The sequence below is a fragment of the Thunnus thynnus genome, chromosome 19, assembly GCF_963924715.1.
Source record: "Thunnus thynnus chromosome 19, fThuThy2.1, whole genome shotgun sequence".
Lineage (NCBI taxonomy): Eukaryota > Metazoa > Chordata > Actinopteri > Scombriformes > Scombridae > Thunnus > Thunnus thynnus.
In genome coordinates, this window is record NC_089535.1 from 2721089 (window position 1) to 2738472 (window position 17384).

A 17384-nucleotide genomic window follows, 5' to 3' on the forward strand; every position below is an offset into this window, starting at 1 on the left:
GCTGGTAAAAGACTTCCGTGAAGTCTGCTTTCATGTTTCCTCGCTCCTCAGAGATCCCTCGAGCCGTAAAATAAGAGAATTGAGGCGTACCCACAGTAATCTGAACAGTACACTTCACATTATAGGGAAACATCCAACAGTTTTTTGTAATCACCGCCATGTATCAAAACTGTAGAGCATTTTCTCGTTAATTGCAGGAAATATGTAGCAGAGAGAAAGGACATGATAGAAGAAATGAAAAGATTAGGGCCGGTAGGAGCAGGAGTAAAGAATATACCGGAGTGTGGAGATAGGGGGCAAGGCAGAAAGTGCTCGGTCAGCTTCCCAATGAGAACAGGGTTAATGAAGAAAATCTGATATAATGGAAGCTATAGGAGCTAACTAACTCCAGCAGATGGCAGTAGAGCAACATTTAGGATGCAAGCTGCCATTAAAACCGAAGAAGAAGAAGAAGAGGAAGAGCCCGCCAGTCAGAGAGAAGACCTGTTAGATTTCATCGACCAGGACCACCACAAGAGCGGAATGGAGGAGAATCAGAACCCGGAGCGCCACACCGACAACCCCATTAAAAGGGAAGAAGTAGACTCACCCTCTGCTACCACCGATAAACAGGTCAGTGACTTCATGATAAAAACCAGCTTCATAACGAGATAAAAGGTCGAGTCTTCGGGGTCCGCCGATCATCTGTTTACTGTGTTGATGGAGGAAAAGTCTGAAAAAAGGAAACTAAAACACTTCCAGATTCGGCCGTATAAACTACATAAAGGTTTCCTGTTTTAAGCTTGTTGAGAGTAATATAAAGAAAGCTAGAAAATAATCTGTGTACTTTTTTTTTGGAGAAATATTTATAGTCTCCGTATGGCGCATGCGCAGTACAACAGTAAAACATCAGACATTTTAAATTCTCAAGAGGATTTCTAGTTAATGTCAGATACTGAGCTTTACTGCTGCTAACAGGCGGCTTGTAGTCAATGTTTTTAACTATCTGCAGTGGTGGAAGAAGCATTCAGATCCTTTAGTTAAGTCAAGAAGCAACATAGCAATCTGTAAATACTCAATTACAAGTGAAAGTACTGCATGAAACATCCTAACTGACTAAAAGTACCTAAGCAGTCCCAGTATTTTCAGATGGATCCAAGGATCCTAATACAGGGAGCACTGGTTTCGCTTTTAGCATATCAGACTTAGAAGTTTCTGTTAAAAGAAGAAAACAGATTAGAGCTACAAAGATTAGTTGAGTATTTGATTAGTTGCCAACTACTTTGATAATCGCCAACTATTCTGATAATCAATTAATCATTTTGAGTAATTTAATAAAAAATAAGAAAAAAACTCCAAATACACTGATTCCAGCTTCTTAAATGCAAATATTTCATAAACTGAATATCTTGGGGTTGTGGACAAAACAAGATATTTGAGGACATCACCTTGGGCTTTGGGAAACACTGAAATTTTTCATAATTTTCTGACATTTTATGGACCAAGCAACTAATCGATTAATTGAAAAAAAATAATCAACAGATGAATCAATAATGAAACTAACTGCTTGTTGCAGCCCTACATCACATCATTTGTCACATTACACAGTTGAGATGATGGTAGTTGCAGGATTACGGTGAGTTATAGATGAGTTAGAAAGTAAAAAGGTCATTCTGTGTACAGATATGTGTTCTGCATTAATGTCACTATGGTCATTTACACCTCACAGTAGGCAGGATATGGATGCATTAGGACATCATGGACATTTCACTCAGTAAATCTGAAGCAGAAGGAATAATCACAGGAAACATTGTTGAAGAGTGGATTTTATTATATTTTATTTATTTTTTCTTGTGTTTGTCTGTTTTAAGGAGATAGATAACTCTGGTTCACACTCCGACAACATAGTAGGTGGCAGTAATGCACCTCAATGCTGGTTAACACCCACCATAAAACAGGAAAAAGAAGAAGAAGAAGAACAATCCATCAGTCAGAGAGGAGACCTGCTGGATTTCACCAACCAGGACCATTACAAGAGTGAAATGGAGGAGAACCAGAACCCGGAGCACCAGACCAACAACCCCATTAAAAAGGAAGAATCAGACTCACCCTCTGCTACCACCGATAAACAGGTCAGTGTTCATGACTTCATGATAAAACCGACTTCATAACGAGACTAAAGACACAAAGATGAGTCTTGAGGGTCCGTGTGTCTTCCGTTCATTCTGTTGTTGGAGAGAAAGTCTGAAAGAAGGAAACTAAAACACTTCCAGGCTTTGTGTTCACAGATTTTTTCAGCCTTAAACCTCCACAAAATATCTGTGTTTCCTGATTTGCAATGAAAATGTGGATGTGTTAGCAAAACAGGCTCTGAAACACTAGGAGATCATGGACATTTTACTTAGTAAATCTGAAGCAAAAGGAATAATCAGAAGAAACATCATTGAAGAGTGGCAGAACAGTTGAGATACAACAAACAAACAAGCATGACACCTTTATGCAGTGCAGCCAGAAAGGTAAATGGTAAATGGACTGTACTTGTATAGCGCATCATATCAGTCATATCAGTATCACTTATAAATATCAGGCAGCAGCTTGCTCATGTTTTTCATCTCGCTAGTTTACTGCACTGCTTGTGTCTTACGCACAGAGGGAAACCCTGAAAGCCCTCTGCATGTAAACAGGAATATTAGTGGAATATTAATTTTCATTAACCATGTAAACAGCTTCATAGGAATATCGCCTTCTTTGGAATAAAGGTAGAAACCGGAATATTTCGTGCATGTAAACATAGTCATTGTGTAAGCAGCATGTTATTGGCAAGATTTCACTTTTATGTAGTAGTGAACATAGTTCAATCAAATACAAAACACAGCATTACCGGATAACCCTAAATATATCTTTATCATATTTAAGAGAGAGCCAGATGAGTAGCAATACTTGCTAAGATACTTTCACAGATGGGATAAGGTTCTTGTGCTGGACTGCAGTGTTTGCTCATCTGCAAATGTAACGCTTCTCATTCAAGCCAAAAAATTTGATTTTGGTCTCATCCACCGACAGAACATATTTCGAAAATCACCTTCTGGTTTTCACGTGGTCTTGAGCAAACGACAGCAGCAATGTTCTTTTTGGAGAGAAATGGGGTTTTTTTCTTGCAACTCTGCCATGCACACCGTTGATGTTCAATGTTCTCCTGATGGTAGACTCATGAATATTGACTGTTGCCACTGCAAGAGAGGCCTTTAGTTTCCTAGATGTTACCCTGCGGTCCCTTGTGGCCTCTTGGACTATTACATGCCAGCCACTCCTGGGGAGGGTAACAATGGTGCTGGACATCTTCCATTTGTACACGATCTGCCCAACAGTCGACTGGTGGAGTCCAAACACTTTAGAAATGTTTTTTTTAATCCTTTCCAGCCTGGTGACTATTAGCAATTCTTCTTCTAAGGTCCTCGGAAATCTCCTTTGTTCGAGCCATGACACATGTCCACAAACTTGTGTTAGTGAAGACTCAGATTTCTCTTCTTTAAATAAGGCAGGGCCTCCCAGACTCACACTTGATTGTCATCCCATTGATTGAAACACCTTACTCTAATTTCCCCTTCAAATGAATTAATAATCTAAGAGGTTCACATACTTTTACCGTGCACAAATATGTAACATTTGATCATTTTTCTCAATAAATAAATGAACAAGGTTTTTGTCTCATTTATTTAATTGATGTCTCTATATTTAGTTTTAGGACTTGCATGGAAGTTTGATCACAATTTAGGTCATATCTATGTAGAAATAGAGCAAACTCTAAAGGGTTCACAAACTTTCAAGCAGAACTGTAGGTGTGTTGCATAGACTACATATGGTGTGTTGTAATCAGGCTGTCAAGGTGGCTAAACAGTGTTAATGTGCGTTGAGCCACCTCTCAAATTCATAAATAATGTTTATGCAGAGAGCAGCTCTCCTGCCCTCATTAGTAGTTTAATTTTGTTTATACACAAGTGGTAGAGAAGAGCTAAGTGTAACTGTTACTTTGTTCTGTGTGCGTTTACAAATGCTTTTTAGAAATTAATTTCTGTTAACACCTAGCAGATTAAATTTACTACAAAGTTCTCTCACTCCATTAAAGTGAATTCCAGTCATTTTCCGGTCTTAAACTTTGAACAATCTGCTTTTGTTTTAAGTTGAAACTAGTTTTGATGTTATTTCTTCTGCACAGTCCAACCAGCAGTTCAAAACCCCAAAGTATTCAAGTTACAAATATATAAAAACACAGGTCATGTTTTTAACTGACCACTTTGTAAATAACCAAGCCAATGCGAAAGTACCTTAAACCTGCATTCTCTCTAATGGCCATCAGGGGGCAACTCCACTGGCTCCAAAAAGAAGTCTGTTTGTATAGAAGTTTATGAGAAAAAGACCCTACTTCTCACTTATTTATTACCTCAGTAAACACTTTCCTAATAAGTTTATGGTCTCAATCTCTAGTTTCAAGTCTTCTTCAATACATCATGATGTTCATTTAGTAAATTATGGTCCCATTTAGAGTAAAATAGACAATAAAGCACCTTGTGATTGACAAGCTGCTACCATGGCAGGGCGTGAGGTGCTGTAGTTGGACTCTGGGGAGCTCCTCCTCAGCTCCATGCTTTCATCCAAATATGGTCACTAAAAAACCAAGAATCAAAATGTCAAACTCGAGGCTTCAAAATGGGAGTCCACAAACCAATGGGTGACTTCACGGTGGCTGTCCATTATTTTTATACAGTGTATGTAAGTAACTCATTTATCGTGTGACATCTTAGCTAAAAGATATATCGCTCCTGAATCTCAGGCCATGTTTCAAGAATATATGACACCATTCAACACAACAATCCCCCAACATTGACCAAAACAAAAGATGCTTAGGAACAAGACCCTGACGTGACAGTCCTTGACACCATGTGGGATCTAATTATTGGTTGTATTTACTCCTCCATTTGCAGCAATTTTAAGTTACTCATTGTCACTATTTCACTCCAGAAGAAAATGGCAATATATACTCGAATTCTCACACCAGCTGTCCTAAATCTTTCTGTCAATCGCCCTACAATTTTCTGATTGTCTTGTGTTTCTTTTTTTGTCTTTTTTTTGACCGTCAATGCTCTTTTATTTTACTGAATGGGGAAAACTTCATAAAGTGTTCAAACAAAGGTCAGGAGAGGTCTAGACATCTTGACTCAGACTGTGGTTTGGGTTAGGTTGAAAAAAACCTGGATTCTTCATTTCCCATAATGTAGCTGTATTTATGGTTTTAGATCACTCGCTCCACCATGACATCTCACTTCCTCTCTCTCCCTTTCTCTGTATGTTTGTCTGTTCTCATAGAAACAAACAGGAAGAAAGGGACTCAGACATCATCGCTGTCAGAACTCTGACGGAGCCTTCACAACATCAACAAATTTAAAGATTCATCAGAGAGTTCATGCAGGAGAGGAACTTCACAGCTGTGAGCAATGTGGAAAAGCTTTTACTACAGACAATAATCTAAAAACTCACCAACGCATTCACACTGGAGAGAAGCTGTACACATGTGACCAGTGTGGGAAAACTTTCAGAAGAGACCGTAATCTAAAAATCCACCAACGCATTCACACTGGAGAGAAGCTGTATAAATGTGACCAGTGTGGGAAAATTTTCACGACAGACAGTTGTCTAAAAAGGCACCAACACATTCATACTGGAGAGAAGCCGTACAGATGTGACCAGTGTGGGAAAACTTTCACCACAGACTTTAATCTAAAAATCCACCAACACATTCATACTGGAGAGAAGCCGTACAGATGTGACCAGTGTGGGAAAACTTTCACAAGAGACCGTAATCTAAAAACCCACCAACGTATTCACACTGGAGAGAAGCCGTACAGCTGTGAGCAATGTGTAAAAACTTTTGCTACTGTTGGTAATCTAAAAACCCACCAACGCATTCACACTAGAGAGGAGCTGTACTGGTGTGAGCAATGTGGGAAAACTTTCACTACAGACTTTAATCTGAAAACCCACCAACGCATTCACACTGGAGAGAAGCCATACTGGTGTGAGCAATGTGGGAAAACTTTTACTTCTAACAGTAGTCTAAAAAGGCACCAACATATTCACACTGGAGAGAAGCTGTACAGCTGTGAGCAATGTGGGACAGCTTTTACTGATAACAGTACTCTAAAAAGGCACCAGCGCATTCACACTGGAGAGAAGCCGTACAAGTGTGAGCAATGTGGGAAAGCTTTTACTTTTGACAGTACTCTAAAAGCCCACATACGCGCTCACACTGGAGAGAAGCCGTACAGCTGTGAGCAATGTGGGAAAGCTTTTATTGATAACAGCAATCTAAAAAGGCACCAACGTTCTCACACTGGAAAGAAGCCGTACTGGTGTGAGCAATGTGGGAAAACTTTCACTCGGGGCAGTTCCTTAAAAATCCACCAACGCATTCACTCAGCATTGAGTTGAACATGTTTTAGAGGCAGGTTAGTGGTATCACCCTGTCTCCTCTCCATGCCTTTAATAACAGTGTTGCTCTATCCTGAGCTTCTCTACAAACTGAGGGCTGCCAACTGTAACTTAAGAACCAGCATGTATGCCATTAGCAGCACATATGACCAAATTTTAAGCTCAGTGATTGGTCGTATTTCACTTTTATCCTGAAAGTTCTTTCATTTTTAACCTTGAGTTTCTTGTTGATCTAATTTGTAGAAGTGCTCAAAGTATGAATTGCATAACATTGTTAGTGGGGAATAATTGTAATAATAATAATGAAGTAAAATAAAAAGATGAAAAAGAATGAGGAAAAAATAAAGAGGCTAGTATGTTGGTGCAAATGCATATACTGTACATATACATGCACATACACATGCATATATATATATATATATATATATATATATATATATATATATATATATATATATATATATATATATATATATATATATATATAGGACTGGGCAATAAAATGATCTTGATACAGGACTGAATAAAAGTTATGTTGATTACCATTTTTAACTTGATATGGATAGTTCTAACAGCCTGTCACAGCAGAAATAAACACAACAGCCAGTCAGTCTGTAGTTTTTGGCTTGCACGTAAAAGTGCGCACTCATTTCCTGCCACAAAGCATTGTTTGAGCTACTGGTGACGAAAGTAGATGTCCTCTTAAAAGAGGAAAAAAATAGTGGAATCAAGGGGCAAGAAAGCGCTATGATAATTCTGCAGCACCCTCAGATTAACCTTTATGTCGGAGTCTATCACCAGGTAAACAGTAAACCCTGGCTGGCGAAAAGGGACAAACTGCTGCATCTGCCGACGATGGTACTCTAGTGCTAACAGCAGCAGGGCTACAGCTGGACTGCCTGTCACATCTAAAGTAACCCCAACCAAAAAAAGCTGCTCTAACTCATGGGCGCTTCTCTCTAGTAGAGGCATTCTGTCTGCAACTGCAGAACAGTCATCACATATTGTTTTAATGAGGCTGCTTTGACTGTGGATTCACAAAGCTAACTGCTAAGCTAGGCTAAGCACAAAGCTAAGTAAGCAGAGTAGCAACATAAGGCTACCACTAACACTTTTATTGTTTCATGAAGAAAACTAGTAAATCTAGTGATTTGTGAATTAAGCTTAGAAAATAATGTAGTCCGTAAGATAAATGAAGAGGTTTATATATATATATATATATATATATATATATATATATATATAGTAGGGTCCAAAAGTCTGAGGCCACTTTCCCAGAAGTGGTCTGAGGCTTTTGGACCCTACTGTATCTATATAAAGCAAGGAATCTCTGTTCTTCTGTATGTATGTATGTTTGTCCTTCGCATATCTTGAGAACCGTTCATCCGATCTATTCCATACCTGATGGCTGTATTGCTGGGGACTCAGAAAAAGTGCAATGTTGTGTGAATTTGTTTGGATTAGTGGTTCTGGAGAAATATATACAAATACATCATAAACCCTGTTGATTTGCTTCTTCTGCCCATGGAGTCAACAAGCAGAAACAAGGACAGCGTAACTGTGCCTTTGCAACCCTCATTGTGGTCAGAGGTGGCATTACATCCATAGCGATAATGACTTGGAAAAAGTTTAAGAGACTTAAGCTCTACTATTGTACTGTGAACAAAACTTGGCATGTACAGTCAAGACTGACTGCAGGATATCTCAGACATGTACAGAAATATATAAAAAAATACGTCATAAACAAAGTTGCTTCTGCTTCTTCTTCTCCCTGTGGACTCAACGAGTGGAAATACGGATAGCGCCACTCTGCCATTGCAACCCTTATTGTGGTTGGAGGGGGGGATGACATCCATAGTGATAAGAACTACAATAGAGAATGAATTGAAAAAGTTTAGAATTAAGCTCTATTCCTGTTCCTCACAAGTGGGAACTTGGTATGGATGTTCAAGACATAGTGCAGGATGTCTCAGGCACCTTTTGAATGGACACTGCAGTTCATCCGATCAACTTCAGCTCAGCTCAAAATTGTAGTCTCCAGATATTCTGCATGTGAGGCGTTAAGGGAGCATTGGTAAATTGTAATGTCTACTGATAGTCTGCATGAGAGGTGTTAAGGGGATGGGCACTGTTCTCTCTAGGAATTGAGAAGTTGGCCTGTTACAGACAGGCAAGTTTTGAATGGCCACTGCACTAATCTAATTATGAAGCAAGGAATCTCTGTCTGTATGTATGTATGTATGTTTGTCCTTTGCATATGTCGAGAACTGTTAGTCCAATTTACTTCATACCCGGCGGATGTATTGCTGGGGACCCAAGGAAGTGCAGTGTCAAATTTGGTGCAATTTGGACACGTGACATGCTCAATATTAATAAACTTCGAGTGAACAAGCAATCAGCAACTGCTTCACTCTGCAGCAGCAGGGTGGGGCTCCTGGGCTCTGTGACTACATGTCATCTGTCTGTCTATCTGTCTTTGATAACGTTAAAAGTTAGGCTTTGTTGTCGGCTTCCCGACTCATTTTAAGAAAGACAAGGGAAAGAGAGTGAGCGACAGAGACCGCTAGGTAGGAGAGACATCGGTGGAAAGCTTTCTCTGAGAGAGAGAGCCTGTGAATGAGGGAGATACTTTATTTTTTAATTGACAGAATCAGAATCAGTTACATTCTAGAGCACAAACAACCATCAAACACTCAACAGATGATTTACTATGGAGACAGACAATCTTAGTTTCCTTTTCCTCCTTGGCATTTCTCCTTTTCATTCATTCATTCCATCCAACAAATGCAGCAGTAAATACAGAGAACAGGAGAAATCTGTGTTGTTTTTTCCTCATACATGAATAAATGCTGTGTTTCAAGCACAGCAGCTGAGGAGCACGGGTGCGTGCGGAAGAGAGAGAGAGAGAGACTACTAAACTACTACTTCCTCCTACAATGTAAAACATTCAGTGAAATGAGGAACATTTACTTTAACACGTTCAACTCTGTAATTTCAGATTTCAAAGAACTTAATGACCTCTCAAAATTAACAATACTCTTAGGAGAAGGAGACAGGGTATATCTTGCTGCCCAGTATGCATAGACATGCCACAACCTGAGAGACAGTGAATGACCTAGACACACAAACACATACATACAGTCATAGGATACACTGTATATAATTAATATAAATATTAACATTGTTCTCAAAAGTTTGGAGTGGTGGAAAGCTTTCTCTGAAACAGAAAGCCCATGAATAAGATATGACTAACCAATTAGCGATCTGCAGTGTTTTCACATCACCTTTGTAGTGTGAAACACACTCTACTCACTGCCTTAAGCAATACAAGTAAGAGGCTTAAGTCTGGACGGAGATAGGTTACTAAAGTGTGTGTTATATTCAGCTTTATTGCTTTTGTTGTTAGGTTAATTGACTGTGAGTCTGATTGTTGCTGCTGAGAATACTGTGGAAGTACTGTTCTTGTTTGCTGCTTGTTTTGGTTGTGATTATCACGCTTAACTGATTTTGGTGCTTGTCCAACTGTTTGGACTGCTTTGTGTTAACTTGCCATTGTGTGTGAGACCATGGGTTGCATTTTATTTGTTAAAGTCAGACCGCGTCTGGCGAACAATGGTGTTTGCACAATTGCCGAGATCTGTTCTTCTTTGGTGCTTTCACCCTCTTTTCCCTACTAGCCTCACCTGCGTGTACACACTCACACACGTTTCGACGCTCACACATACTACTCTGTAGTCAAACACGTGTTGGTAGGCAACACAGACGCCCAGCCTTGTCCGAAGGCAGTTTGGTGATCAGAGGTACGTGTTGACTGGCAGTTGCCATCCAACTTCATGCAGAAATAAAAGTCAAACAATCTTCTCATCCAATTCTCAACAAGAAAACAAATAAGCATATTTTCCTCCATGTCAAACTTTTCCTTTAAGGGATGATAAGTATTTGTGCAAAAGCTAAAATCTGACCATTTAATTGACCTCACCTGAGAGTTTGTCGAGCTCTGAAACAAGATAACTAGCTGTATGATAAAGTTAACTAGAAACAAGATAACTAGCAAGACAAAGTTAATTAGAAACCAGATAATTAAGTCAAAGTTAACTACAAACAAGATAATTCACTAGCAAGATAAAGTTAACTAGAAACAAGATAACTAGCAAGACAAAGTTAATTAGAAACCAGATAATTAAGTCAAAGTTAACTACAAACAAGTTAGCTGGCAAAGCAAAGCTAACCATGAACAAGATAACTAAATAAGCAAGAAGAAAGCCAAAATGTTTATATAAAAAGAGAAAGACAATGTATACAGGGGAACTGTTAGCTATTGTACTTGCTCTAAGCTGGATAGAAAATGTATAACCAAAGTTTTGGTGGGTTCTGATTCCAGTAGTGCACTAACAAGTAATGAATACATGCAGTCAGATACAAGGCAAGACATACTACTTGACGTAGCTCAAACAATATTCAGAATTAAGAGGGCGGGAATAGAAATTAAATTCATGTGGATTCCTGCAAACGTTGGTGTGAAGCTGGCAGATTAATATGTAAAAGGAGCAACAAGACAAAGAGAAATAAGTATGTTAGTAATATACAGCAAAACTGAGGTTAAAAGTATAATCAAATCAGAAATGAAAAAGAAATAGCAGGAAGAGTGAGAGAGAGGAAATAAGGGTTGATACTACAACACTCAAAGAAAAATAGGAGAAATGAGAGGAAGCAATAGGAATAAAAAGGAGGAGGACATTACATCAAGGATGAGGTTTTGTCACACCAGTCTGAACAGTACATTAAACAAAAAGAATAAGCATGCTAGGGGTAGATGTGAACATTTCGGACTACAGGAAATGGTGGAGCATGTAATTTTATACTGTCCTGGACATCAGCAAGAGACACATAAAATTACACTCCAAAGAGATTACATGACAATAGAGATATTAGAGAGATGTTGCAGAGGAGTTCAGGTGATGTAGGCTACAGGGCTGTTTTCAGATTTTTAGAAAACACGGGACTTTATAGCAAAATTTAATGGAACAGTAAGCCAATAGTAACCATTCCGATCCACAATCCAGGAGATGGCGGTAATGCGCCTAAAATGTGTTTGCCAGCCGCCAATAAACAACAAAAGAAGAATAAGACTGCGAGACGTTGTGTTATCGCGTGAACACGGAGGTGACATTTAAATCATTACAGAGGGGCGGTCGGTTAGAGAGGGGACCATGGATGTAGAAGGCGTAGGGGACCACACCGACCAGGACCGCTGCAAGAGCGGAATGGAGGACAACCAGAACCCGGATCACCGCACCGACAACCCCGTTAGTGTTCATGACCTCATGATAAAACGGGCTTCATAACGAGATTAATGACACGAGGACGAGTCTCGAGGATCCGCGTGTCCCCCGTTTAATGTGTTTTTGGAGAAAATGTCTTTAAAAAAAGAAAACTAAAACACCTCCAGGCTTTCTGTTCACTGAGTTCTTTGGGCATGAAAGGGTCTCAGTGTTTCCTCGTTTCAGATTGTTGCGGGTAATATAAACGAAGTTAGAAAATAATCTCTGTTTACTCAGGTTATTCTATGTACAGATTCTTGTTTTACATTAATGTCACTGTCATTTACACCTCACAGTAGGCAGGATATAGTTAATTATATGAAACGCTGAACAGATTTGAAAATAAGAATATTGTGGTAGCATTTATGTGGATACCAGCTCACAGAGGGATAAAGGGTTAATGAAACTGTGGAAGTGTTAGCAAAACAAGACACTGAAACACCAGGTAGGTGGATCATGGACGTTTCACTCGGTAAATCTGGAGTAAAAGGAATAATCAAAACAAAAATCATAGCCAGAAGTGGGCACCAAAGAGGAGAACATCTTAACACCAAACTAAATAAAGAAACTGCACTTAATAGGCAAACATCCGTCAGGATTATGTGAGCACTGTTAAATAGAGGAATCAGTGAAGCATATAATTTGTCACTATTTGCCAAAAATACTGTTAAGAGTGAGAATCAGAGAGGAAAAGAGGGAAGCCTGAAGTGGAAGAACTGAGTCTGAAAGAATGTGTTTGTGATTGGGTTAGGCAGTCTTTTACATTATTTGAAAGAAACTGGACTGAACATAATAATTTAGTGTTGAGTGAAATATTTTTTTGTGTGTGTGTTTTAAGGAGACACATCAGACATAGTAAGTAGCAGTAAAACACCTCAATGCTTGTTGCCCCCCTGCCATAAAACAGGAAAGATACTGAGTTTCACCGCTGCTAACAGGTGGCATGTAGTCAATGTTTCTAACATATCTGCAGTTTTGGAAGAAGTATTCAGATCCTTTTATTAAGTACCAATAGAGCAATGTATTATTACTCAATTACAAGTAAAAGTCCTGCATGAAACATCCTATTTGAGTAAAAGTACATTTGCAGTCCCAGTATATGCAGATTTTTTCAAAATGAATTCATTTTTTCTTGTGTTTGTGTGTTTAAGGGGATAGATAACTCAAGTTCAAACTCCAACAGCCTAGTGGGTGACAGTAATGCACCTCAGTGCTGGTTGCCATGCACTACAAAACAGGAAAAAGAAGAAGAAGAAGAAGAACAGTCCATCAGTCAGAGAGGAGACCTGCTGGATTTCACCAATCGGGACCACTACAAGAGTGAAATGGAGGAGAACCAAAACCCAGAGCACCAGACCAACAACCCCATTGAAAGTGAAGAATCAGTCTCACCCTCTGCAACCACAGATAAACAGGTCAGTGTTCATGACTTCATGATAAAACCGGCTTCATACGGAGACTAAAGACACAAGGATGAGACTAGAGGTTAAGCTTGTCCCCTGTTCATTGTGTTGTTGGAGAGCAAATCTGTAAAAAGGAAACTAAAACACTGCCAGGCTTGGTGTTGTTCTGGTTTCACTTTGTTATGAACAAAGCCAGAAAATAATCTGTTTACTTTTTTGTTGGAGTAATTTTCCATTCTGCCGCGCGGTGCGTGCACAGTACACTGAAGGTAAAAGTACCAATAAACCCATGTAAGAATACTCCATTGCAAGGAAAAGTCCTGAATGAAAAATACTATTTAGTAAAAGTATTACTAGCAACATGTAGTTAAAGTAGTAAAAGTAATGGTTTGGTCCCTCTGACTGATATATTATTATATATGACATCATTAGATTATTAATACTGAAGCATCAGTGTTAGAGCAGCATGTTAGTGGCAAGATTTCACTTTCATGTATTAGTGAACATCATTCAACCAAACACAAAACAGAGCATTACCGGATAACCCATAATATATCATTATAACATTTAATGCAAGAGCCAGGAAGCCAGAGTAGCAATACTTGTTGAGAACAACATCCCATTTAGTGTTTCCCCTACCATTGCCCTGCGCCTCCTGAAAGAAACTAAAACAAATGTAATTTATACTAGCAGAATAGCAGGAGTGCACAGGGTTTTCCTGGCCTATCAAACTCACAGGCCTTTGTATTATCGGCATGTGACGTCGATGGAACGAAAAAGGTGGAACTCAACTGTGTGCAGTGCAGCACCCAGACAGTGCACAACGCACACATGCTAGTGTTATCTTGTAGCTCATTGTCACAAAAGGCAGCTGTTGCAAGTATGTTTTTGAACGTTAGCAGAGCGGAGCAGTAATCAGTAGTAACAAACGAGACCTGCTGACCAACACACACCGCAGCTTTAAACAACTTAAATCAACTCCGGGGTGAAGAAAATGACTCGGTGCTCAGTCTGTTTCACCTCAGGAATCCTGCTGCTCACTCAACATCTTGTAAAATGATGTCTTTCCCCGGAGCTAACGGTGCAGCAGAGAGGCTGCTCTTCACTGCTGGAGACATGACATTAATAACAACACAGCGGAGCAGTCTGCCTCCTCCCATTCAGTTTGTTATTCTCATACAGGCAGGAGACTGTAAGATGCTTTTCAAATTGATTAATTAATGCAGCTAACTTTTTAAAATAAAAAGGCTGCAGACCATTTATCTTATCTGTCTGTTCTGTTTCATATTGCATTTCAGTGGACTAAGGACAAAAACACCAGCTGTCCTACATCTATCTTCCAACCAATCTGCAATTGTCTAGTTGTATTTCTTTTTTTGTCAGGGCTTTTTTTTGGCTGTCAATACTGTTATTTTACTGAATGGGGAAAAACTAATAAAGTGTTCACACAAAGGTCAGGAGAAGTCTAGATATCCTGACATAGTCTGTTGTCGGGGGTCAAGCTGTAACTGTATTTAAGGTTTTAGTTCACTTGCTCCACCATGTCATCTCACTTATTCTCTCTCTCTTTCTCTGTATGTTTGACTGTTGTCATAGAAACAAACAGGAACAACAGGACACAAACATCACCGCTGTCAGCACTGTGACAAAGCCTTCTCGACATCAAAGTATTTAAAGATTCATCAGAGAATTCACACAGGAGAGGAACTTCAAAGCTGTGAACAATGTGGGAAAGCTTTTACTACAGAGTATCATCTAAAATCCCATCAACGCATTCACAGTGGAGAGAAACCGTACAAGTGTGACCAATGTGGGAAAACCTTCACTAGAGACACTACTCTAAAAGTGCACCACCGTGTTCACACTGGAGAGAAACCGTACAGATGTGACCAATGTGGGAAAACTTTCACTAATGGATGTACTCTAAAAAGCCACCAACGCATTCACACTGGAGAGAAACCGTACACGTGTGACCAATGTGGGAAAACTTTCGCTAGATATGGTACTCTAAAAATGCACCAACGCGTTCACACAGGAGAGAAACCGTACTGGTGTGACCAATGTGGGAAAACTTTCACTAGAGACAGTACTCTAGAAAGGCACCAACACATTCATACTGGAGAGAAGCCGTACAGCTGTGACCAATGTGGGAAGACTTTTACTGAAGAAAGTTATCTAAAAAAGCACCAGCGCATTCACACTGGAGAGAGGCCGTACTGGTGTGACCAATGTGGAAAAAGTTTTACTACAGACTCTGATCTAAAAATCCACCAACGCATTCACACTGGAGAGAAGCCGTACTGGTGTGACCAATGTGGGAAAACTTTCACTGGAAACAGTAATCTAAAAAGGCACCAACGGAGTCATACTGGAGAGAAGCCATACTGGTGTGACAAATGTAGGAAAACTTACAGTTCAGGCTATGCTCTAAAAAACCACCAACGCATTCACACTGGATTTAAGCCACACCGGTGTGACCAATGTGGGAAAACTTTCACTGCAAGCAGTACTCTAAAAGTCCACCAACGCATTCACACTGGAGAGAAGCCGTACTGGTGTGAGCAATGTGGGAAAACTTTTACTAGTAACCGTCCTCTAAAAGACCACCAACGCATTCACAGTGGAGAGAAGCTGTACAGCTGTGAGCAATGTGAGAAAGCTTTTATTACAAATGGTGCTCTAAAAGTCCACCAACGCATTCACACTGGAGAGAAGCCGTACTGGTGTGAGCAATGTGGGAAAACTTTTACTAGTAACCGTTCTCTAAAAGACCACCAACGCATTCACACTGGAGAGAAGCTGTACAGCTGTGAGCAATGTGGGAAAGCTTTTACTTTTGACAGTAATCTAAAAATCCACCAACGCATCCACACTGGAGAGAAGCCGTACTGGTGTGAGCAATGTGGGAAAACTTTCCTTCGGGGAAGTTGCTTAAAAATCCACCAGCGCATTCACAATGGAGAGAAGCCTCACAAGTGTGAGCAATGTGGGAAAGCTTTTGCTTTAGCCAGTAATCTAAGAAGGCACCGGCGCACTCACACTGGAGAGAAGCCGTACAGCTGTGACCAATGTGAGAAAACTTTCACTCGGGGCAGTTCCTTAAAAAACCACCAACGCAGTCACTCAGCATCGTGTTGAACATGTTTTAGAGGCAGGTTAGTGGTGTCCCTCTGTCTCCTCACCATACTTTTAATAAGTGTTGCTCTATCCTGAGCTTCTCTACAAACTGAGGGCTGCCAACTGTAACTTAAGATTCAGCATGTATGCCATTAGCAGCACATCTGACCAAATTTTAAGCTCAATGATTGGTCGTATTTCACTTCTATCCTGAAAGTTTATTAATTTTTCACCTTGAGTTTCATGTTGATCCAAGTCTTAGAAGTGCTCAACGTGAGTCACATAACATTGTCAATGCGGGATAATAATAATAATAATTATAATAATTATAATAATAATAATACAGTTAAATAAAAAGAAGGAGAAGAATGAGGAAAAAATAAAGTAGGCTGGTATAATGGTGCACAAACACACATACTATACATACACATGCATATACACACATATATACATGTACATCTGTACGTACCTACAGACATATACAAAGAAAAATGAAAATAGTTACTAAATTTTTAACAGTTTATAGCTCAGCATCTGCTTCTTCTTAGAATAAATACGTCAATATTGTTTAATTGTGATCCACATATTTAATCAATTTATTCCATCGTTTCAAATATTCCAGTTCTTGATTTCTGACAGTTATTCTTTCCATTTCTAAAATTCTGTTTACATTTGACTTCCAGTTGTTAAATGATGGTGGGGTGGGTTTTAACCAGCTCCTCGTTATCTGTTTCATAGCTGCAATTTTAAGTATACTGTATAGGTATATTTCTATTTCTAATATGAGTTCAGATGGTAATGTACCTAAAATAAATGAAATAATACATTTTGGTTCAAATTCCTGTTTAATTTACTTGTGAGTATCTTGTTTTTGGAATAGTACTCTGAAGTATTAAAACCTGATGTTAAAGGTAATTTAATCTGAGTTCTGTATGTCCAGTTAGAGTGAGAGATTGTGTGTAAAATGTGGTGTTAAAGGCTCCTGATGCACATCTGTTTCTTCCACGTTACTGAACTTTAATTCTTTGTGGCATCCCCTGAAACATATCTGAAATAAACTTTTGCTACTGTCAATAAA

General features: G+C 39.3%; 1 protein-coding gene across 1 annotated transcript; it reads left to right on the forward strand.

Moving 5' to 3' along the window:
- The first annotated feature begins 33 nt into the window (after nt 1–33).
- On the forward strand, nt 34–17384 carry LOC137171288 (zinc finger protein 721-like). The gene is made up of 6 exons (XM_067575212.1): nt 34–612; nt 1851–2111; nt 5344–6460; nt 11638–11771; nt 12938–13201; nt 14786–17384. Exons 1-6 carry the CDS (start codon nt 418–420, stop codon nt 16325–16327), a joined length of 3513 nt encoding a protein of 1170 aa, XP_067431313.1. The 5' UTR covers nt 34–417; the 3' UTR covers nt 16328–17384.